We start from the raw sequence: 21,693 nt of genomic DNA on the forward strand, positions 1-21,693 counted from the left end.
GCCAGGGCTCTGTGGCTCTGATGTATTACTGCCTCACTCATGATCACCCTTGTTTCCAGCGACGCTCGCAACATGGCCCGGGACGTGCAGAACACCTTCTATGAGATCGTGGCTGAGTTTGGGAACATGAGCCAGCCCCAGGCTGTGGACTATGTAAAGAAACTGATGACGAAGGGCCGGTACTCTTTGGACGTCTGGAGTTAAGAGCGGGGCTGGCGGGGCTGGGGAGAGAACGGGTCCCCGGGTGTGGGCCCGTGGGAGGTGGAAAGTGCCTGCTCGCCCACTGCTGCTGTGGGTGACAGTGTCGTCCCTAGCCCACAGCTACCCCAATGTCACTCCCAACCCCTCCTGGGCCACAGCAGCCCCCCGGGGCAGGCTGTGTACCCTGGGGGGTGGAAAGGGTTGAGAGGGGCAGAGGGGTAGCTCAGGCTGTTGTCCAGGAGCTGCGGTGCCCCCGGCACCCCAGGGAGCACCTCATGGCACCAGCGTTTGCCTTGAGGTCAGGGACAAGGGACACAGCTAATGTGGGGCAGGAGGGGGGGATGGTGCCAGGGGAGCTCTGGGGTCCTTCCCTGAACACAAGGTGTTGCCTTATCCCCTGGGGCTGGAGACCACCCTGGCTTGCTGGTACGGGCAGCCTGGGGACAGCAGAGGGGTGGAGGAGCCAGCAGCCCCCTGCGCTGTGGGTTTGGCGTGAGGGCATGGCATGGGGCAGCCATCTGTCCTCGCCTCCCTCCCACCCTGTGACATCCCGGCAGGATGTGGGGCTGGCAGCTGGCTCTGGGCACAGAGCTGCCCCACATCACCAGGACCCTGCAGGCACCCTGTTCCTTTCCCCCGCTGCCCGCCTTTGCTCCAGCACGCAGCGGGGAGAGGATGGCTCCTCTCCCCTCTGGAAGAGACCCAGTCTTGGGGGGCTCTCAGTCCGCAGGGACCCTGCTTGCTCCCTGCAGCCGGCAGCTCCCCTGTGCCCAGCCCCTCCCTCATGGTGCATACGGTCATTTTTTAAATAGTTTTTATTTTAACATCTTTGTGATTTAATCATGGAAAAAACCCCAAAACTTTCAGGCTGTCCAATGACTGTAAATTATTTAAATACATTTGCCCTTGGAATAAAAATACTGTTTCTGTAGTTTGCTTCCTGCCCTCTCTCTAGTCAGCCAGAGGGAAGAGGGAGGCAGGAGGAGCAATGGGCTGCTAACCAGGAGGAAACCTGGGCAACAGGCAGCAACTCCTGGTTTAGGCTGCGCTGGAGCTGGGGCAGCCCCTGCCCTGGGGTGCTGAGCCCTGGCAGAGCAGTGAGGATGGTATCTGGTGGGGGTGGTGGATGGCTCTGGACTGAGGCACAGCTGTGCTAGACGTGCTGTTTGGTTCCCAACACTTCAGGTGTTCCCAGTGGTAGTACAGGGCTTCTCTTCCCCTAGTCTGCAGGGACACTGAAGTCCTGCTGGGCTCTGCTTGGCTCATTGGCTGGCCAAAGCTCTGGCCCCAGCCTGTGGCACGGGGCTGTGTGGGTCAGGGGGTGCCACGGGAGGGAGCTTGCAGCACTGCCCTCCTGTCCCCACTGCACCCTGCACCCCAGGCTGCTGTGGGGGGCACTTGGAGATGGCTTTTATTCCCTCCCCCTGACACATAGTGTCGGGCCCACTCAGAGGATGCAAGCTGTTCCGAGACCACCCTGGCAACCCGAGGCAGCACCTTCCCTTTATTTTTATGTGCGCATCCTCCAGAGATGCGAGACCAGGGTGCTGTTTGCACTGCTCCAGTGCGAAGCCTGGTTCAGACTTGTGGTGCTCCCACAGCTCCTCTGCCCTATGGCTTGAAGGTAAAGGAGGAACTGGGGTACGATACACCCTGGAAGGCAGCGCTTCTGCACAGCCTCCAGCTGCACTTGAAAGCAAAGAGGGCTGCCAGGGCAGCCAGGGAAGTGATTACTTGCAGCCGATGAGATGTGAGGGCCTTTTTAACATCTGCCTTCAACATGCAGGAGCTGCCCTGGCTGCAGGGCTGGGGAGAGAAGGGGGAGAGCTTTGGCCACCCAGGAGCTGTGGGAGGCAGCCATCAGCCCTGGACCCTGCCTTGTCCCAAGGGAGTTGATGCAGGCCAGGCACCCCGGGCTGCCCCCTGCCTGCAGTGGGGTGGGGAGTGCTAGCAGAGCTGGGCTTGACCCCAGAGAACCATCCCAGTAAATGTCTTCAGGGCAGAGGGGAGGGGAGCAGCTGCCCCAGGCACCCTGCTCTCCTGGAGGAGGAAGGCAGACGGGACAGGAGTTGCAGGATGCTCCTGACTCCAGGTGAGTGACTCGGGCACGGATCCAGCACCGCAGTGAACACGCGGTCTATTCATGAGCAGGCCCCAAGCTCTGTCCCACACCCAGGCTTCCAAGGAATGGGGCGAGACACCAGAGTCCGGACGGCATCGAGAAGATGGGGATGGGAGAAGGAGCTGGGGGGGAGAAACAGTCCTGACCCCCACGCTGCCCCCGCTTCAATTCCGCTTCGTGTCTTTGTTCTTGTTCTGAAACTTCTGGTGGACGACACGGAGGGTGGTGAAGAAGTTCCCCAGGAAGAGGATGAAGAAGGGGAGGCCGCACATGAGGACCTGCAGGAGCCGCAGAGGCACAAGTCAGCAGGAGGGAACCTGCCTGGGGCATCCCCCTCCCCAGCGCAACTGCCTGGGAGCCCCCTTACCTGCCACTCCTTGCATTCTGGGTGCTGGATCATGCGGAAGAGGGTCACAGCGTTGTAGAGCTGCCAGAACTGCAAGAGAGAGGAGATTTAGGGGAGTTTCTGCTTTGACCCCATGCTTGACCCCATGCTGATGTTTATCCAGCTGCTCCCTCTGGGCACAAACCCCACGCAGACCTCGCCTGAGGCCAGCCTGCCCCAGCACGCAGTGAAACCCTGTCCAGGCTTGGGGCCAGAGGACCCCAGCTGGGACATCTCCCCCTTTCTTGCTACCTTCTGGAGCCCAACAGCCAGGAGGAAGCCTCAGATCAGCCTACTGCTTTTGGCCATTGGCCTAAATGATCTGACCAAGAAAGAACTCAACCTTCAGCAGCAGCAGCTGCAGAAGGGTTTTCAAAGGGTTCTCGGAGCCAGCACTTTGGCTGTATTTTGCCCATCGCTTAAGCACTTGGCAGAACTACCAGCAGCCCTGTAGGTCCTCCCCAGCTCACTAGCCAAGTCATGGAGGTGGTGGGTGCTTTGGAGGAAAAGGCTCAGCATTTGTTGAAAGCATTTCCCTGCCCCTGGCATCTGTATCGCATGGCTGCAGCAGCCTGTGGGGACCTGTGTGATATCCAGGCTGCCCAGCGCAGCTGAGAATACAGCACGATCTGCTCCCACCTGAGGCTCTGGCCTCTTGCATGTCCCTGCAAGGATCGGTGCAGACTCACCTGCCCAAAGAAGAGGAAGGGAAGCAGGAACGTGAGGCCTCTCCACATCCAGGACTGGAAGCCCTCTGCAAAGGATGAAGGTTTGCGTGAAGACCTGAGAACACACTAGCTGGGGGACCGGACAGAGCCCAGCTCCTGAGGTTGCAGGCAGGGAGGTTTGGTGGCCACCCCGTGCCTGGCTGAGAAGGTCCTGCCAGGCTAACACAGCCTCACCATGGGCGCTTGTACTCGCAGGGAGGGCTGTGGCAGGGATTCCTAGTGCTAATCTAATGTGGGCCTCTGGAGGAAGCTGCTCTGGTAGAGCTGCCCTCGTCCGCAGCTGCCATCCCTCAGCCTGAGCACTCAGTGTCGCAGGGGCCGGGGAGGCGGCAGCCCACAAGTACGTGTCAGAGGGAGGCTTTCTCTCTGTGAAGCAGCTTCCTGGGGGAAGCTTGGATGCCAGGAGCCACATCCACTGCTACCTTGCATCCTGAGGGAGCCAGCTGTGGGCCAGCGACCCCAGGAGAGCAGGAGGAGGAGGGTGTCCAGCCTGTGGGACAGAGCATCTCCCCAGTGCTGCTGCCTCACAGCAGATGCTGCTCGTGGGGTTCTGGCTTATTTGTAGCTTTTACTGCCACTGATAAACTGCAGCTAAACTAACCTCAAACCAAAAATAACGGTCACCATTGCCTTAACAGAAACCACAGCTCCCAGTTAGCTGAGCACCTGTCTGGTGCTGGGAGGAAGGCTGCTAGCAGCCACGGGCCCTGCGGCAATGGCAGGTCCAGTTGGACTGGGACAACCAGTCAGGGAAGATCCCAGCTTACCCACAGTCAGATCCATGTTGTGCCTCTCGCCCAGCGCTCGCAGCCGATACAAGCACCCGCTCTGATAGTAGTACTGGAGGAACTGCACAAAACCTGCGAGGAGAGCGCGAATGTGATCAGCAGATGCCCAGGCATCGTCCCCTGGCCCCAGCATCAGCTCTAAGATGACTCTTCAAACACCATCTCAGTGCCAGGGCCGTGGAGGGCAGGACAGAGGCCAAGGGAAAACCCAGGTGAGCCAAGAGCTCTGAGCAGCTACAGCCAGGCCTCCACATGTTGCAGAGCTGGGCAGGCATGCTCGGCCTCTAAAGCCAGCCGTGGTCCCAGCACACGTGGCAGCACTTACTCTGGTACATGGAGAAGGAGAGGAACTGGTTCCTGAACATCTGGTACATGAGCCCGTCCGGCCTGCGGAGAGACGGTGCTGGCTGGGGGATGTGGGGCTGAAAGGGAAAGCAGCCAGCCCTGCCTACCCCACAGCCAGGGGTAAGGGCACCGCCACCTCGCCCCGGCTCCCACCAAATCAGGGATTTGAGATAGCCCTTCCACAGGAATTGCAGTGCAGAGGATCATGTTTCCCAGCCCAGGGACCCTGCCTGCCATGCAAAGGTGCTGACGGCTGCTTTTGTTTAGGGTGCCTGGGCCTGGAGAGGAACATGTGGCATTGACTGCTAGACCACAACATCCACAGAGCAGGACTACAGCCATGGCTTAGGGCAGTGAAGGCCCCTTTGTCTGAGCTGGCCGCAGCCCAAGTAGGCTGGGGTGTCTACAGCCAAAAGACAGGGGGACGCAGACTTACCATGTCAGCATGACACCTGAGAGGAAAGTGGAGACGTAGTGATGGAAAACCCACCAGCCTTTGATTCTGGAAGGCAGACACAGAGAAGGGGCGTCAGGTCTTAAGCACAAATCAAGACCCAAACACGCACCAGGAGAGGAGAGCCAACCCAGCGCCAGCCACCCTCCAGCTCCCAGGGCAAGGCGAGTAGCAGGGCTGGTTGCGAAATGGCCGTGTGTGGAGCAGGACCCAGTGCCTCCGGTCTAGGCAGCACCCAGGGGCCAGGGCTCTTCCCGCACCACCTCCGCACGGGGAGTTCCTCACGCCCGGTACAGCTCGTTACCAGGGTTTACTACACACCCTGAGTAGGAGGGAGCTGCTCCCTCGGGAAGCACAGAGCTACACAGCGGGTCCGAACTCCCCGGCCTTGCAAAGAAGGACCAACTCATTGCATGCCCCGCTCCCCGAGCTCAAGGGACTCACTTGGATCCATTGTTGATCAAGATGCTCTCCCGGATGGTGAGGGTGCAGTAGTACCACACCAGGAGGAAGTTAAAGACGGCATCTGTCACCCTGGTGGGGAACAAAACGGGGTGTAAAGCCAGCAGCAGAGCCATTGCCTGTGTGTTGGGGGCACGGGCACTGAGACAGCCGTCACTGCAGGACGCCCAGCCACCCTACGGGCAGGGAGACCTGTTTCTCCACCACGGTCACAGTGAGACCGCAGCAGCCACAAAAGCCACCCCACCTCTAGGGCAGCTGCCAGATCCTTTGTCAGGATCTCTTCTTCAGCTCTGGACCTTTCGGGATGGGAGAGGACATGGGCCCTGGGAGGAAATCTCTGCCTGGCCCCTTACAGAGAGCATCCAAGCCAGACTCACCTGGAGTTGAGAAGGAACCGACAGGAGAAGGAGACAATGAGTAAGATGATGGTGAGGTAGAGCTTGAACTTCTCGTACTCATCTTTATATGCAAACCTGCAGGGAAGCACAGGGACAGGCTTGGAGCAAGGTGGCTGCTGAAAGTCTGTGTCCTCCCGTCCCATCTGCCTGGACAAAACTGTTGTTCTGTTGGGAACCTCTGGGACATGCTCAGGAAAAATCTCATCCCCTGGGTATTTCTGAGAGAAGAGCACACCAGGCTGCTTTCACACAGGTGAGACAGCTTCAAGACACCACCAGCCTGGCGGGTGGTGCAGAGGACTCTGGGGAAGCTGGACAGATTGGCCTCTGCTCAGGTCTTCAAGGGGAGGCCTGGGGGACTGAGAGGGGGACACAGGCTCCTGGCTGGGCACCTCTGCCATTAGTGTCCCAGCATAGAGGGGGCTCTCGTAGGCCAAAATCAGCTACTGGTGTTTCCCAGGGGAAGAGGAGGGGGCTCGCCAGTGGCTGCACAAGTCTGTCTCTCCTGGAAGTCTCTAACACAGGGGAAACCTGGACATGGCTTCAGTGAAGGATCCTATTTAGCTCATCAGAGCTAACGGTCCATCCCAGCCCCATAGCAGGAGCGTAAGGAGGAGGTGAGGACTCAGCTGATTCTGTAAAAGGAAGCAGGGGACAGCCCGGGAAGGGAATCTGCACCAGGCAGGTCAGGCCAGCCATGTGTCTGCACATGCAGCAGCTCAGCCTAGGAGGAGGAGTTGTTTCCTGGCGACAAGGGGATCCCAAGCCAGGCAAAGCACAGGGCAGCAGCGACGAGAGGACCGTACTTGGCCTGCTTGCTGAGCAGCGTGACATTCACGTTCCCGAGCACCAGACTCAGGTACAACCTGGGGAGAGAGCAGAGGCGTTAGGACGGGGAGCTGGCAGCACTGCTGCGGAGGCGAGGCAGAGCCGTCCCCTCTCGTGCCACCGCTGACGCTGTGGGGCAGGGAACGAGCCCCCAGCTGTTTTCCACTCGGAGCTGCCAGGCAGCGTGACTGGCACAAATGCTCTGGCATCTCCTCCCAAGGGCAGTGGGACGGGTGGCTGAGCACACACCCCACCTCCCGTGAGCACTGGGGTGTTTGCTGGGGCTCCCCGCTGTGCATGGCTGCCGTTCAAGGGCGGGTGAAGGGCCATGAGCAGGCAGAGGAGCGAGGGGGACGAGGGCAGCGCTGCAGAGGCTCAGCCTGGCTCCTGCCCAGGCATCCTCTGGGGAGCTCAAGCAGAGCAGCACAGCTGTGATGCTGCTGGGAGCAGGGTGACAGCAGGTTTGTGTGTTGCAGCGTTGCAGCCGCAGGGACGTGGAGGGAGGACTTGGTGTTTCACCCAGAGACGAGGCACCTCTTACCCGTTCTTCTTTGGCAGATAGGCCTCCATCTCGAAGAAAACGTTCTGCCTCTCTTTTATTAGGTTCTGGGTCTCTTGGATGGACTCCTCCTGTTCAGGACTCACGTGGGCTTTGCATCTGGGGAGGAAACACGATGCTGGCATCAGGACAGCCTCTGTAACACAATCAGCACGTGCTGGTACTCGATATGTGACTGTCTCAGACAAGGACACCCCAAGGACAGGGAAGATGGGCTGGAGGCAAGTCCACAACTCCATCTGCAGGGCAAGCTCCTCTGTCAGGCTGGGATGTTGCTCAAGAAAAGGAAGCAGGAACGAGGGCAAGGTGAGGCCAGACACAGACGGGTCTTCTCACCCTCGAGGAAAGATGGAGAGAGCTTTGTGCAGGAGGGGGGTAGTTCAAGTTACCTGCAAAGCCCTTGCAAGCTCTGAACTGCAAACAAGGCACAAACCAGAGCAGAGGAAAGGGAAGCTGAGGAAGACCTGCCTAGGTGAGTCCAGACCTCCACAGTGCTTTGCTATTAGTGAGGCTGCAGTAATGTTTGTATTGGAGACAGAGCCGTGAGACGAGTTCAATAGCCCCATCCTTGCTGCTTTCCCCTCCTGCCCCGCACCATCACAGGACACCAACTCACTTTTTGAGGGACAATGACAGCTCTTTCAGCCGCTTCTTCTGCCGTGCGATGGAGCTCGAGATCCCATCCTGGAGTTTCGTTAGCTCCTCGAGTTTCTGCTTGTACAGCTTGTGATTATCCTGAGGAGAGACCGGCATACGTTACAGCTGCCTGCCCAGCCATCCCTGTCCTTGGGTCCCCTGTGGGGCATCTGTTGATGCATTTGTGAAAAACCATCTTTAACTTCACCTGTGCAGCAGCTGGGTAAGACAAGAGGTGGGCAGAAACTGCAGGCAGAAAGCCAGGTGTGTTTGGGGACAGCCTGCAGCCATCCCTGCTTCGGTGGAGGCAGAAGCAGCTGCTGAGGACACCCATCCCCAATCCCAAGGAAGTTATCTGCAGGTGCAGACACATCCACACGGCACAGCCTGGTCCTGCCCTCGCACGTGGCTTGCGTCCGCCCCCCCTCCAGCTGCGGGCTTTGAAAGTCCAGCCAGCAACGTGATCCCACTCCGGGGATGCTCCCGTGGCTGGGAAACCATTGACTGCAGCACAGGGGATAGGAAAGACTCGGAAAAAAGGCTGCTGGGGCCAGAGCTACAACTGAGGGCCACAGCCACCCGGGAGCAGTGGCTTTGACTGCAGGGACAGGATGAGCAGCACTCTCTGCTTGGAGGTTCATGCAGCACCTGCTGCTGCCCCAACTCGTGGCTCTGGGGCTCCATCCTGAGCACCCCAGGGAAGCTGGAAGGAGCCCATCAATGAGCTGGACAAAGGGGACAGACTTGCAGCAGGGCTGCAGCCAACTGCCCGGTTCCTCGTGCAGCGGTAACCCAACCGCACCTGGGTAAGGCTAGATGCCACTCTTCTGCTATATTTAGAAAGGAAAGAAGAGGAGAGAGCATGCTGGATCAATGCTCCTTGTCCAGGTCAGCTGGAAAACAGCCTCACGTCGACCACAGGCAGCCTGAATGCCACCTCCATCAGGTGGAATTAAATGCTGCTCACAACAACCCTTGGACTAGACCTTGACGCACACACATTTTAGCCTCCATAGCTCTTATCGAGCACTTTATCAGCAGATCTCAAAGCTGTTCCCAAAGGAGAAAGGTGAAACCGAGACGCAGAGGAGGGAAACAACTCATTCTCCCTCTGGTGACAAACAGCAGAAGGGTGGGAATGGATCCCAGATAGCCCTGGCTCCCCCAGCAGTGATTTATGTCCCTGATCTCTCACGGGGCATGCCCTGCTTGACCATCAAGCTTTCCTGCTCCCATCTGGAGTCATCGCCTTCTATTGCTCTGGAGTTAACTGAGAGCGAGCGGCTTTTGTGACAACTCCTTTAGATGTGCGAGCGTCCGAGCACCACGCTTGGAGACAGCCTGGATCAGGAGCCCCTCCAGGAGAACGTTCCTAAAGGAAAGGGCCAGCACTGTGCAGCCGCACGCAGGGTTCAAAGCAGGCAACCTGGGACATCCACACAACCCCTATGGAGCAAGAGGAGGTTTCTCAAAGCCTCCCTTGCCCCAGATTTGGGCACAGCTGCAACGTGACCGCAACAACATCCGCTTTGCCCTGCTCCCAGGGGGGAAGGAGGGGGAAAGGGAACTGGTGCAGATGCAGCTGGTTGAGCTGAACCGCAGCAGAAGATGGTTAGCCAATCTTTTCCTTGGGTGACCCCTGCCTGAGCTGAAGCCTGCCCGCTCCTTCCCCTGGCAGCGAGCGCCCTGGGGATTACACAAAGCAGGTGGAAACATCTCCGATACCAGTCACCCTCCCAGCACAGAGTCCCTGGCCAGCCCTGGTGGGTGACGGGGCACCGGAGGGAGGGTGCCCGGGGTCGAGGGAGGCAGGCTCTCGGGACAAGGCACCTGGCTGTAGCGTGACCAGATTCCTGGCTGTCTCCGCTCTGCTGGCCGGCTCCGCTGTGAGGCTGGCTTTGGGCTTGCCGGAGCCGGGCTGAGAGGAGCGATAAGTAGTGTGAAACAGCATCTGCGTAGCTCATTCCCAGCCGTGCCATGCCAGGCAGTGCCGCTCCCCACTCCAAGCCTTTAAAAGCCCAGAGACCTCGTGTCTCCACGCCACGTCCATCGCAGGCTGGATAATTAGATTGCCCCAGCCCTGGAAAGCCCCGGTTCTTGCCAAACTCCCGTGTCCAGGCTCCTTGGCGGTGCCCCGGCACAGCCTGGCACCCCCTGCCCTGCTCCGAAACCCTTTTCCCAGAAACACAAGGGCTCCTTTATCAGTCGTGACCGAGGGCTGGGGCAGGGGAACAGCGGGAAAAGCGACCGGAATCCGAGCAGGGAGACCCCGCTTGCCCCCGGCACCCGTTAGGGATGCTGCCGGGGCACACACCCCCCCCCCCCCGCCCCGCGGAGGAGCTTTCACCCCCGGTGACAGTAACCCCGGGGTGCCCCGGCTCCGCCGTCCCCGCCGCGGTGCTTGGGGGACGAGGCGAACCCTGATGCAACGGCGGAGCCGTCCCTCCGCCCTCGGCGCCGACCGGTGGTGGTTGCCCAACCGGTGGCTGAGGTCACCGGGCCCGGGACTCCCGGGGGAAGCTCCTCTCGGTCTCTGGGGGCCGGTAGCCGGCGGGGTGCGGCTGCCCGCGGGCACGGCGGCGGTACCTGGATGCGCTGGTAGCCGTCCTGCAGCTCCTCCCACTCTCGCAGGCACTCGGCGGCCGAGGTGCCGCAGGCCATGGCGGCGATGGCGGCGGGCGAGCGGCCCCGGCCCGCGGCGCTGGGCTGCGCTGGGCGGCCGCCGCCTCCCGGCCCGCTTCCGGGCACGCCCCGCCGCGGGGCGGGGAAAGGGGCGGGGCCGCGGGGCGGGGGGCGGGGCCAGCCCTAGCCTGGGTTTTTCTTGTAAGTAGCGGCCTGGATTAAGGAGGGAGGAAAAAAAAAAATCAGAGACCTTTCCCGGGCGCTCAGGGCGCTTCGAAGCTCGGGGGGCCGGTCCGCTGTCAGCTCGGGCGGTTCTGGGTGTAAATTTACCTACAGAACGGTACAGGCCGGCTGGCTCCATCCCTGAGTGCACGTATTTGAATTACAAACGGAGCGGGGGATGATCTAAATTGAAAAAAACCCCTAAATCCTTAGCACAGAGCGCAAGGAAAGCCCAGGAGCGTTTTCTGTAATGTTTTATTTTGTGATGCCAACGTGAAGAATTCACGGTGCGGTAAGAGAGAGGACAGTACTGAGTTTAGGTTCCACGTAACAGGATTGATGCTTCAAAATTACCAGCCGTGCCAAGAGCTTTGGTTGCTGTATTAGAAGGTGGCACGTGGGAGGTGTGGTCTTGACCCAAAATAATGCAGAGCTAAAGACAAAAGCCTTTCCATTACATTAAGATCGTTTTCCAAACAGTTCAAGGAACTTTCTACCGACACGGTGGTATGGACAGGGAAGCGCCTTTCCTTGCTGGGTGTTCTCTTTGCTACCTGTCAGTAGTTTGGTTCAGAGATGTCTGTGATTGTGGCCCCGTAGATTTGGGTCTCCCAGTCTGAGAGCTGTTTCACAAAACCCCGGTGTGGTCTCATGTTCGTTTTGCATTTCAGAACGTAGTCCCAAGCTCTCTGTGAACAGAAGGAAAGAAAAGAAGTGTTAGGAATTTGAACTGAATGCGAATCTCGGGTAGGTACATGAAGCAGCTACACCTGTGGATGACACAGCTTTGTATTTACTCCCTGTGTTGGACAGCAAGAACCTGCAGATAAGACTTTGGCTACCAAAGTAGGGACAGTCTGGATCCAGATGTGAACTTCTGAGAAGACTGTCACCTTCATGCTCTGCTCTCCTGGATACGAGGACAACTCAGGCTGCTCTCACTACCTGGCAGGTATCTTGCATTATTTTACACCGATGGAGCAATGCAGCCCTGGATTTTTACCCTAAAATGCTCTTTCTTCCATGGATGATAAGCAAAGCAGTGAAGTATCAGCTATTCACAGGGAAGCAACAAAGGTTATCATGTTTCTGGATCGGTGTGACCTGATATGGCAAAGCAGCTATGACACTCCAGTTATCCCACTGCATTAATCACAGTCATCTTCATTATTTGTTAGTGCCAAGTAATCAGCTAGGAACTCTGCTATACAGAGGGTAGATCCGCCAGCATTACTTGGCTTTACTGCAGCTGCATCCTTGGGTTTACCCAGTAGTGCTCATCTTCCCGCTTTTAAAAGAGACTGCCCCCAGCACCTGGAGGATTGCTTAAGCGTAATGAGACCAAAGGTTAGAATATAGTGCTCCATTGGTTTGTTTTTCTAATCTCAATCATTCTGCAGGCTCCGAGGCTGATCTTCCAATATTTACTCCTCTGGGCCCACAGTGTGGATGTCTCTAGTTCCCCTGAACTCAATAGACCTACTCACATATCCATTACTGACAGAATAAGGGGCCGCACATCCCAAGTCTGCCTTTCTTTTGCAATATCTTCATCTCTGGAAGCTTTCGAAGATCTTTGCCTAGACTGGCTGAAGGATCACACAGGAGTCTGTTGCACTGCTTTTGTCTGCAAGAAACAAACTTGTCTGCCAGGGTAATCCCCCAGGAAAGCTTCGCCCAGTCAACTGTGGGCAAGCACTGCCCAGGCGAGCCGCAGCATGCTGCTGCTGTGTCAACCTTTCCTTCTTCTATTTTGGCATTTAGTAAAATCCTGAAACAAGCCTGTTGATACCAACTGAGAGAAACTGCAAGGTTCAGCTTTTGACTTTTGCACTGCCATTGCAAGCACCTTCAGTAATTTAGTGTGCAAGCGAATGGTTATCAGCGTGCAGGAACAATCACACCCAGCATTAGTAGCAGAGACTAAATAGTGTCTGCAGCCCTGTTGGCAGGCTCAACCTGAAATTACCCATTGGCACACAGCGATGGTAAGAGATTTCCTCTTATGTTGCAAATGTTTTCACAAAATCAATTAAATTATTAGATACAGGCCCAGCTTCAGTGAAGCTTGGATCAATCCTTTCAAGCTCCCAAAGGAGGAAACACTTTCCAAAATAGGACAACCTTTTTAAGGAGATGACTTTCAGTTCCCATGGGAACTAGCCTGCTCTGTGCTAAGCAGGCACCACCATGGGATGGTGCCTATGGCAGCACGATGCCCATGCGTTGTATGCAAAGGGAAAAAGGGCCTGGCACCAGGGGAGGCTCTTGCACAGCCGGGTCATTCTCAGCCATCATTCATTATTTTTCTTACGTTATTCAGAGCTATGGAACAGCATGTACTGGCCATCTAACCTGTACATGCCTCCTGGGCTACTATTATCCCATTCCAGATTTCTCTACAGTAGTACCTGTGGGAAGGGGATTGCTTCTGGAGAAATAAAATAGGATTTTGGAAGAAGTCAGTGCTGATGCTGAAGTAAGTGGTAAATCAGAGCCCTGCAAGCACTGGGTTCTAATTGCCCTGTAACCCCATGGTATTAAGACATGGGATTAACTCCAGTAGCTTCCAGGTACTTTCTTTCTCGGATCCAGGAGAGCAGAAATGCTAAGGTCTGTAACCACAGCTTTATTTTTATAGCCCCATAGTTAAGGAGGGAAATACAAGAATATGACAGGTGCCAGGGTAAGGACTCACAGATCCAAAATCACACCTAAGCCACCTCCTTAACAGTATAAAGAGGCTGCAATCTGATCTAACAGAATCTGTTACATTATCAGGTGGATAGTCTGCATCAAAGCACAGATAATAGCTATCTCATTACTACAGTAATGAGGCTTCAGAAACAGAAATAAACTGCAGACCGAGCCAGTATCTGTGGGAAATATGACAGTGATGTACCTTCAGGGAAAACTGGCAGGAATGCATAAGATAGGCCATGGCTGCTGTGCTGCTCCGGCTTATCCCCAGGCTGGAGAACACCAGTACCGCTCCATGATCCAGCTGAGCATCTGAGTAAAGAAATGCCAATCACAAATTAGTGATCTGGGAAATCAAACTTCCAGTTGTACAGTTGAGCTTTAATTCAGTGACAGCCGACAGGCTAGCAGCCTGAGTGACAGGACCCCTCATGAACCCTGACAGCAGCAGATGGGCACTGCCAGCTCCTGTTTCTGTAGCATTTGCTTTTCTTAAAAATCCACAGTTAAAACGTGGCTTTGAAGACCAGAACAAATGACAATGGCCAGTCAATGCTTCATTACAGATCAGTGTTGCCTTTACATCAGATAGCTGAAGAAAAGTGGCCTACCATGACCAATCAATCAGCTGTGGTCAGCATCACATCAGCTACTCAAACTCTTCCCAGAAATGTTCAAAGATATTGAAATTTGTGATCAACGCAAACCTAACTGTTCTCCACTGAAGCTGCAGGAATCAGCAATCAAACTGGAGGGACTGACTTCCAGTCCCTTACCCTTCTATGGTGATCACCAGCAGGAAGCATGTACATGCCAGCTAGGGCACTGGTTTTATGATGTTTTTATGATGAATACTTTGCAGTGAAAATTGCTAAGATCAGAAAACTCATTTTCTATAAAAGCCAAGCCCAGGGATGCTGTCAGTCACTCCTAACCACATCAACTCTGCTACCTATGCCTAAAAGGTTGCCTATTTTATTAATAGCCTTTTGAATTCTTTCCCTCACTCTCCAGAGCAGGCAGCATGACATGTTTTTGGAATATCAGCAACTGAACTCTAGAATTCATAGGGCAAAGCCTCTTCTTTTACTGCTGTCAAGAGGTTGTGGCGTTTTGTGTTTTTTTCTTCAAGCTCTAAAACAGAGTTTTCTGACTTATTTCTACCATGAGATACTATTTCTGTTCTAAGACCTGAGCAGCAATGGCCTCACTCCAGCATACACCTGGCATGAGGACACTCACACTCCTCTCAGAGTATGGGGAGAGCTTTAGTCTACTGCTCACCCATAACCGTTCCAGTTTAAGTAATCTACTCTAGATTGTCAAGTAAACAGGCTATCAAGTAAACAGTATACACTTCCACAGGAGCTACGGCTACTAAACTCTTAATAGGCTTTTTGGAAACTTCCACAAACTGATGTGGGAAAGAAATTTTCTTCTGAAATACTACTGGGAAAAAACCTGGGGAGAAATGAAAGGCAAGTAAGTGTATTTTGATACTTGGGGTTTAATGCATGCAGATCACGACATTCAGTTCAGGACTCCAAAATTATATCCTCAAATATTGTTTCCTTGTTTCTTTGTTTGCATCCAGTTGTCATTTCTTATTTTGTACTTGGATTAAAGGTCTATGGGGACAGGGTGGTCTTTTGCTTCTGGGTCTGTACAACACTCAACTCAGCAGGGCCTTGGTCTGTGGCAGGTGTTATTTCATAACTGTGATAAAAGATAACGACACGGTTGCACACCATCACAGGATGGAGCTCTGGGAGCTGTCTGCTGTGCTGCTGCAGACACTGAGCTGGAGACTATGTTTTTTTATTGCCCTCTCTGATGTAATTAGCTGAATGCGGGCTTATGCCGTCCAACCTGAAAATCTTCCTAGGCCCTATGGTGGGTCTGCACTGGAAATCACAAAGATTAGCAGCGTCTTGTGGTAAGTTCTCTAATGTGTGTCACACTGATGTTCAAATAAAGCTCTGGTGGATGAAGATTTGGGCTGCTAAGGGTCAAAGGATTGTATTTAAGAATGAAGGAACAGGAGACAATCCTATGAAGCCCCGGTAGACATCCTGCAGCAAAGCATTTCCAGATCAGGTGGGAAGCTCACTGTTATCAGAGTAAGGTGTTCTTTAAAGTGAGTAGGAACATCAGAGTCAGATGCCCTGTAAAATCTCCCTGTCCATCAGGCTGGTTAGTAAGGCAGCTCTGGTATCCATTAGGGTGTGGGCTTGCTTGGGAGTATACTGATCTTGAAAGATTATGACCCTCCTGTCTGAGCTTCCAGTTCGAGTGAATTGCAGTCACTCCCATCTAATATCCTAGAGTGAGCAAGGTCTCAGGAATTCCAGATCAGGAACAACTCACCTATGAAATGACAAATGGTGGCAAAGGAAGAAAAAAGATCTGCTTCGAGTGAATCTGGAACAGATATATGGAGGTATTTGCCGCCTTCTGCAAACCTGGGAAAAGAGCACAGAGCATGACATGGACCAGAGAAGCAGCTTTGAAAAAATGTGTTTGTTGGAGGCAAGCTGATAATTTTGTTTGCTGTTACATGTGTTGAGTTTTCATCATCGTCATCATTAACATTATGATAAGGGATTTGTTATGGTAAGACACCGAGATGCTTGTAATACAGAACCAGTTTTAATTACTGATTTTCTGTTCCACATGGTATCAGCACTGATGTCTTAACTTAACCTACAGCTTCCTTTATCTGTGAGCTAAATGAAAACGGATTAACTGAAAGCAAGAGTGCCTTCACAGTGTGCATATTGGCAGTTTTGTGGATATAGCCCCCAACTGCCTTCATGTGGTTTTCTGTGACAGCATCCTCCTCCTTCCACAAGCTCAGAAAACTCAACTCAGAGAACTAATGGAGCAAAAAATTGGTGAGGAATTTCTGAAATGTTAAGGCACGTCATGCAGAGGGTATGGGAAGATTACCCACGGCACAGAGACCTTTGATGTTTTCCTCTGGAGCCAAAGGCATGAGAAATGTCTGCTGGTATACATGTCCTGGGGTAGGTAACTGGGTTTGTTACTAAACTTTGTTTTGGTCACCACACTGAGAAATGCCACTGGATTTTTCACTCCGTGAAATGGCATTACCAGGATGGCCTACATACTCTGCTGAATGATCGGGGACAGATGTAGGTAAGGAAGGAAGACCAATAATGTGAAATCACCAATGTGAAACATTGGTGATTTAGCTTTTCCACTGATGTGTTTGTAAGATTTTGCTCTGAAAGCTATTCAGAGATACACATTCTTCCCAAAGGATGGTGGTATGCAATAGACTCAAAATGGCAATGGCCTTCCAGTCCTCCTCTTACCCAATCCACCCATGTCATGGTCAAAGGCTACAGGACTGCATTGCTGCTGTGCTAACTCTGGAATAGAGATTGGAAAAATGAGCATGAAACAGCACTCGAATCTGCAGTGAACAACAGAGGTTTCCTTGGAAGTTCACAGGCACTGACTCCTCTGTGAATGGGCTCTGGTGCTGTGCCACCTCACTTTTTTCACAGGCACAGACATTGGTGAGGATAAACCTTGAACTATTTAACTTACATTGTTGCAGGCTGTTCAGAGATGTTGACTTGTGCTTTGATCTTCAGATCTTTCTGAATTTGTTGGTCACAGGCCTGCTTGAAATTGCCCATATATAACTTTGCAGGCAGTATTTCTACAGGGTATGGCTGGAAGTTCTCTAGTTCCTGCTGGACAGAAATCATAGGCTCAGTTTAGAGTGTATTTGCTCCTACTAGCTTGGTAAGTTCTTAAACAGAAGTCATGTGAAGAACTGAACACACACTTAGTCAACAGCCCATGACACATTCTAGTGTAATGAAGAGTGTAAAGAAATTCAATCACTTGGACTTTCTGTGTATTGAAGTCTTTGCTAGATTTACTGAGAATAATTGACAGCATTGCTGTCATTGTAGCATTACTTGAAACAAATCCTAACTAAACAGGAGGCAGCATATATTCTTTACATTGTCTGGAGGGATTGCAGCATAACAGATTCATCTGATGTTCTCCCTGGTTACTGTTTGCAACGCTAAATGAAATCATCTGCCACCTGCAGAGCTGCAGGTGCCATGCAGTGGCACAACACAAGTCACTGCTTCCAGTGTCTGCAGTGTGAAGGCTGAGAATAAAAATACACAAATAGCCGATAGTGCCTCTACATCCCTAACTGATACTTGGCTAATGCTACAGCATAACAATTTAAAGCAACAGAGAACAACAGCTTAAACTGAGAGCCAAGGAGGTACTCTGTGTCCAACTGAATCTGATGGGGAAGTTGAGCAGTTTGCTACCCTTCACAAAGAAGCACAAAGTGAACTGATTTTCTCTCCTGTGCTGTGGCATCCCACAGGTTAGCACTGTGTCATGGGCTGTTTCACGTGAACCAGAAGTGAATAGGAACAATGGAAACAAAAGACATGTTGCGATGAGATGCTCTCTGCTGTCCAGCGCCCTCTAAATCTGCACTGCCTCAGGTCCTGTCCTAGATGTGAAAAAAGGGTAATTGTTTCTCATAAGCTAAATAGATCAATGTTTGTAGATGAAACCAAACAATTAGGATACTAGTGTTCCCGTGGATGGCTGTTTTCCTTCTGGGCCTGCTGAAACAATGCACCAGCACTTGCTTTGTGATCCTTCCTGATGAAAAGCTTTACAGACATGGAACACAGTGCTTGATAGGAATTGTACTTCTGTCTGAAAACATTTACTGTGTACCATCCCAGATAACCACGTGTGAGAGAAGAACCTGCTTCCTTTCATCATTTGCTACTGTTTGTTTAGTTATCTGTACTCTCCAGTGGGCCAGTTTCAGGGTTATCAGAGAAACCTTCCCAGGTTGTTTTTATGAGCTTTCTTTCACACAAGAGGAAAAAAAGGCAAAGTGTGGCTGTAAAAGAACTAGTGGTGAGACTCAGGGCAAGCACAGTAACTCAAATTACATTTAATTCCTTTGTTTGAAATTATTCTGATAGCAGGTTTACAACACCATTTAATTTGAATTCATTAGCCATCATCAGCTGAATATGAATGCTAATGTCTTCTACTTGCAAATTAGTCTCATCTCACCTGAGGCATCCACAATATCTTCTGAGTCCTCAGAAAATGATAGCAAGCTGAAAAATGCTTGTATCCTCCCCTCAGGACAAGGACAGGATGGCAGGTGAACTGCTCTAAGCTTCTGGCATACTGGACGGCAGTTCCTTCCTCAGCATCTAATGAGATCAAAAAGCTGTTTGCCAGGGCAGGTTCAGAGTGCCTCCATCAGCACTGGGGGTTACATCTGTCCCACTGACACAGACAGAAAATTCCTTTTCATTTCACCTAATGGTCTGTAGAGAGCCTTGTTAAAAGCTAGACTTATTCAAAATTTTACTGTTGCTGCAGGTCAGTAACATAGCATGTTGGTTTTCACCTCTTGTCCTGATCTATTATTCCTCTCCTGGTTTCTTTTGTAAGTCTAGATCAAGATTTTTTTCCCTCCCCAGAATTCTTTGGGAAATGCTTGTAATAATTTCCCTAATAGGGAAGTATTACTAATTTAAATCTAATAATCTCAGTTTTATGGAGCCCCTTTTCTTTAGTCTGCTTTAGGCAAAGGGGGAAAGAAGGAGGTATCGTGAATAAATTCTTCACAAGTGTTTTGAACACTCCCCTCAGTGAAGTATATTATGTGAGATGGCTGCTCCCCCCTTCTCCCAAGGGATCCATCCCGCCTGCCTCTAGCTATGTCTGCTTTATAAATAGATCAGCACAATAGAAACCCACTTCTGATTCTTCACACCTTCCCTTGCTACTGTCTCATCACCGAGTGTTTATGAGCATGCTTGCTTTATTCATTCCCCTTACACGCCGATATTTTTCTTAAACAAATGATGTAAATCTTTGCTGAAACTACAGTAGCCTTTATAAATAATAGGAGCCAAAGAAACATACTGAAGTGGTTCTGCACACAGCAGAACTCCTTGCCAAAGGATGCGTGAAAGTTAACATTTCCATGGTTCAGGGAAGACTGAACAATTACATGGAAAAGTTTCCAGCTCTTCACACTTCTCGGTGAACTCCATCAAATCACCACCCCCATTAAAGCTAAGTCTTTTAGAATATGATAATGTGAAAGCCTTTTATAACCCTCAAAGAAGGAAGTACTCACTCTGTGAACATACGGAACTTGAGTCAGTGTTTTCAGTGTGTAAAGAAGCACTGCTCCCTAAAAGACAATCATTGGACAAGCCCAATCTCAGTGAAATGTGGAAAAAAAATTCCTCCTATGCGACAAGGAACTTCAGAGGGATCAGTCCACAGATAGGAAACCAGGTCTGCCAGGACGCTTTGAAATAAAACCTGGATTTCTGAAGCCTAAGAACATAAGCAACAGAGTGAAAAACCACATGCATAGCACAGATGTTCATTTTTCAAATCATTTCTCTTCCAATAAGCTCATAAAATTAAATGAGAAATGGGAAGAATACCTATCTGACAGTGAGGTCTTGACTGACATGGGTCACACGTACCTTTTTCTTTCTCCTCTTCCTCATAGTCACAGCAATCCAAAGAGCTGGTCTCACAGTCATACACCACACAGTATCTGACACACCCCAGCTCCTCTGAATCCGGTACCAGGTACTCCCCTGTAGGACTCTACCAAAATCACAGAGGAATTCTATCAGGAGCACAGCTCCACTCTTTTCTTGTGGCATCAATGCTACATCTTGCAAGTTACTACTCTATAGCTATGGGATAGGTTTGGGGCTATGTCTGCACTTGACGCTGAAAGACCCAGTTAGAATTCAGAAATGACGCAAACTACACCGGATTGCTTCATCAGCTGCAGTGGTAAAGATGCCAGCACAGTCCTTTGTGAGACAAGGCCAGATATGTTAATTCTTGTGCAATATTTTTCCTGATATACAGCTCCTATGTGCCAACCCTTTGGGCTACTGAAGCCACCTTTGCTTTGTGACAGAATACATCCCCCCAGTGGCAGAAATGGAACATGGCTGAAACAGGCAGGGGAGAGACTGGGACAATTCCCGCGGGTTTAAAGCCGATTTTGGCTTACTGCTAATTGCTAAATCCAAGGATGGTTTACACAAACGGTAAGCCCCTCACCTGTTCAATCCTGCGTGCTGTAATAATATGGCTTTCATCGTATTCACGCTGAGTACGAGCATCTGAAAAAAACAACCAAGACAGAGCAATTGGCTTGTTTGATGCTTTAAAGGTAGAATCCTGTTTGTAATTCAGTTAGTGGGAATTCAGGCACCGACATCAACCAGGGAAAGAGATTCGGTTTTTTAGACACTGAGACTTTCTGATGTGGCTGTAACGAATGCCAATACTGATGTCAGTCTACGTGTAACACCAAGTGATGCCAGCAGCTTTAGTCCTGACCCAAGTGTGGTACCGCAGCGTTCATGGCGCCAGTCTCATGCTCTGTTCTGCTCTGCCCTGTGGCGTAGCCAGGCCCCCACTCACTGGGCCTGCTCTGACCTCCCGGCGTCCAGCACCTCCGCCCCTGTGCTGCCCCAGAGACGGGGAGAGGGGCACCAGAGAGACCCCAACCCCACTCCCAAACGGGCCGATTCCCTCGCCGAAACACTTAATAATGTTGCAATATCAGGCACCCTTTTGGGGGGTATTGGCAGCATGCCGGATGCAATTTTTGTCAAAAAATCAGCAATTTTTGTGCAATGGTCAAGAAATCTTGTCCCCCTCTACAACCTCCGGGAGCAGGCGGGAAGAGTGTGTATCCCTGGGACGCATCAGAGCAGGAAGAGCTGGACGTGACAAAAGCAGTACCAGCTCACGGGACCTGAAATGGGATGGGAGAAACGCCCCAACTGCAAGGCCCCAGGAATTACGAGACGTAACGTGTGCTCTTCCCCGGAGCCCACAAACCCCATTTCTCCTCAGGAAACCTGCAGCAGCAGCAGGCCTCCTGCCCGCGGGCTCACCCAGCAGGCACAGGTAGTTGGGCTCCGCCAGCCGGGACACCCGCCGCTGCTGGTTGAGGATGTTGTAGAGGCGGCCGGGCTCGCAGAGCTCCATCCCCGCCATCCCCCGCCGACAGGGCGATTGTCGCCGACAGGGCGATTGTCGCCGACAGGCCTCACAGCCCGGCTCGCCGCGTTGCCGTGGCAACGGCGGAGCGCGGCCCGCTGCCGCCGCCTGGTTGCTAGGGAGGGCACGCGCCGGGCCGTCGC

General features: G+C 52.5%; 3 protein-coding genes across 5 annotated transcripts in view; 1 reads left to right on the plus strand and 2 right to left on the minus strand.

The window, feature by feature from the left end:
- The window catches only part of POR (cytochrome p450 oxidoreductase), a 28,818-nt gene extending 27,686 nt beyond the window's left edge, over positions 1-1,132 (plus strand). For both annotated transcript variants that reach the window (XM_069791384.1, XM_069791383.1), the window contains exon 16: positions 60-1,132. In XM_069791384.1, coding sequence (XP_069647485.1) covers positions 60-204 — 145 coding nt within the window. In that variant the 3' untranslated portion in view covers positions 205-1,132. The remainder of the gene's footprint in view (positions 1-59) is intronic.
- TMEM120A (transmembrane protein 120A) lies at positions 999-10,656 on the minus strand. The gene is made up of 12 exons (XM_069791385.1): positions 10,496-10,656; positions 7,890-8,008; positions 7,256-7,372; positions 6,693-6,752; positions 5,866-5,961; positions 5,468-5,557; positions 5,006-5,071; positions 4,550-4,611; positions 4,204-4,296; positions 3,398-3,462; positions 2,691-2,759; positions 999-2,601 (listed from the first exon to the last, which is right to left on the minus strand). Exons 1-12 carry the CDS (start codon positions 10,568-10,570, stop codon positions 2,488-2,490), a joined length of 1,026 nt encoding a protein of 341 aa, XP_069647486.1. The 5' UTR covers positions 10,571-10,656; the 3' UTR covers positions 999-2,487.
- Positions 10,657-10,991: 335 nt separating this feature from the next.
- On the minus strand, positions 10,992-21,671 carry STYXL1 (serine/threonine/tyrosine interacting like 1). 2 transcript variants are annotated; one of them, XM_069791386.1, is made up of 9 exons: positions 21,445-21,671; positions 20,600-20,661; positions 20,002-20,128; positions 19,641-19,697; positions 18,557-18,702; positions 17,030-17,175; positions 15,821-15,915; positions 13,656-13,765; positions 10,992-11,442 (listed from the first exon to the last, which is right to left on the minus strand). In XM_069791386.1, the coding sequence occupies exons 1-9, from the start codon at positions 21,545-21,547 to the stop codon at positions 11,311-11,313; spliced, it is 978 nt and encodes a 325-aa protein (XP_069647487.1). In that variant the 5' UTR covers positions 21,548-21,671; the 3' UTR covers positions 10,992-11,310. The 2 variants fall into 2 exon arrangements, with proteins under 2 accessions (XP_069647487.1, XP_069647488.1); XM_069791387.1 differs by lacking the exon at positions 19,641-19,697.
- Positions 21,672-21,693: the final 22 nt, after the last annotated feature.

This window comes from Haliaeetus albicilla, chromosome 9 (assembly GCF_947461875.1).
Source record: "Haliaeetus albicilla chromosome 9, bHalAlb1.1, whole genome shotgun sequence".
Classification (NCBI taxonomy): Eukaryota; Metazoa; Chordata; class Aves; order Accipitriformes; family Accipitridae; genus Haliaeetus; species Haliaeetus albicilla.

Bases quoted from the DNA above. Each gene is read 5' to 3' on its own strand.
- TMEM120A (XM_069791385.1), bottom strand. From the start codon at position 10,570: ATGGCCTGCGGCACCTCGGCCGCCGAGTGCCTGCGAGAGTGGGAGGAG. The intron at 5,962-6,692 runs GTACGGTCCTCT...GCTTCCCTGCAG, and splicing joins CTGCTCAGCAAGCAGGCCAA to GTTTGCATATAAAGATGAGT. The intron at 5,072-5,467 runs GTGAGTCCCTTG...TCTGCCTTCCAG, and splicing joins TTGATCAACAATGGATCCAA to AATCAAAGGCTGGTGGGTTT.
- STYXL1 (XM_069791386.1), bottom strand. From the start codon at position 21,547: ATGGCGGGGATGGAGCTCTGCGAGCCCGGCCGCCTCTACAACATCCTC. The intron at 20,129-20,599 runs GTGAGGGGCTTA...TGATTTTGGTAG, and splicing joins CAGCACGCAGGATTGAACAG to AGTCCTACAGGGGAGTACCT. The intron at 17,176-18,556 runs GTGAGATGAGAC...TCTGTCCAGCAG, and splicing joins AGATATTGTGGATGCCTCAG to GAACTAGAGAACTTCCAGCC.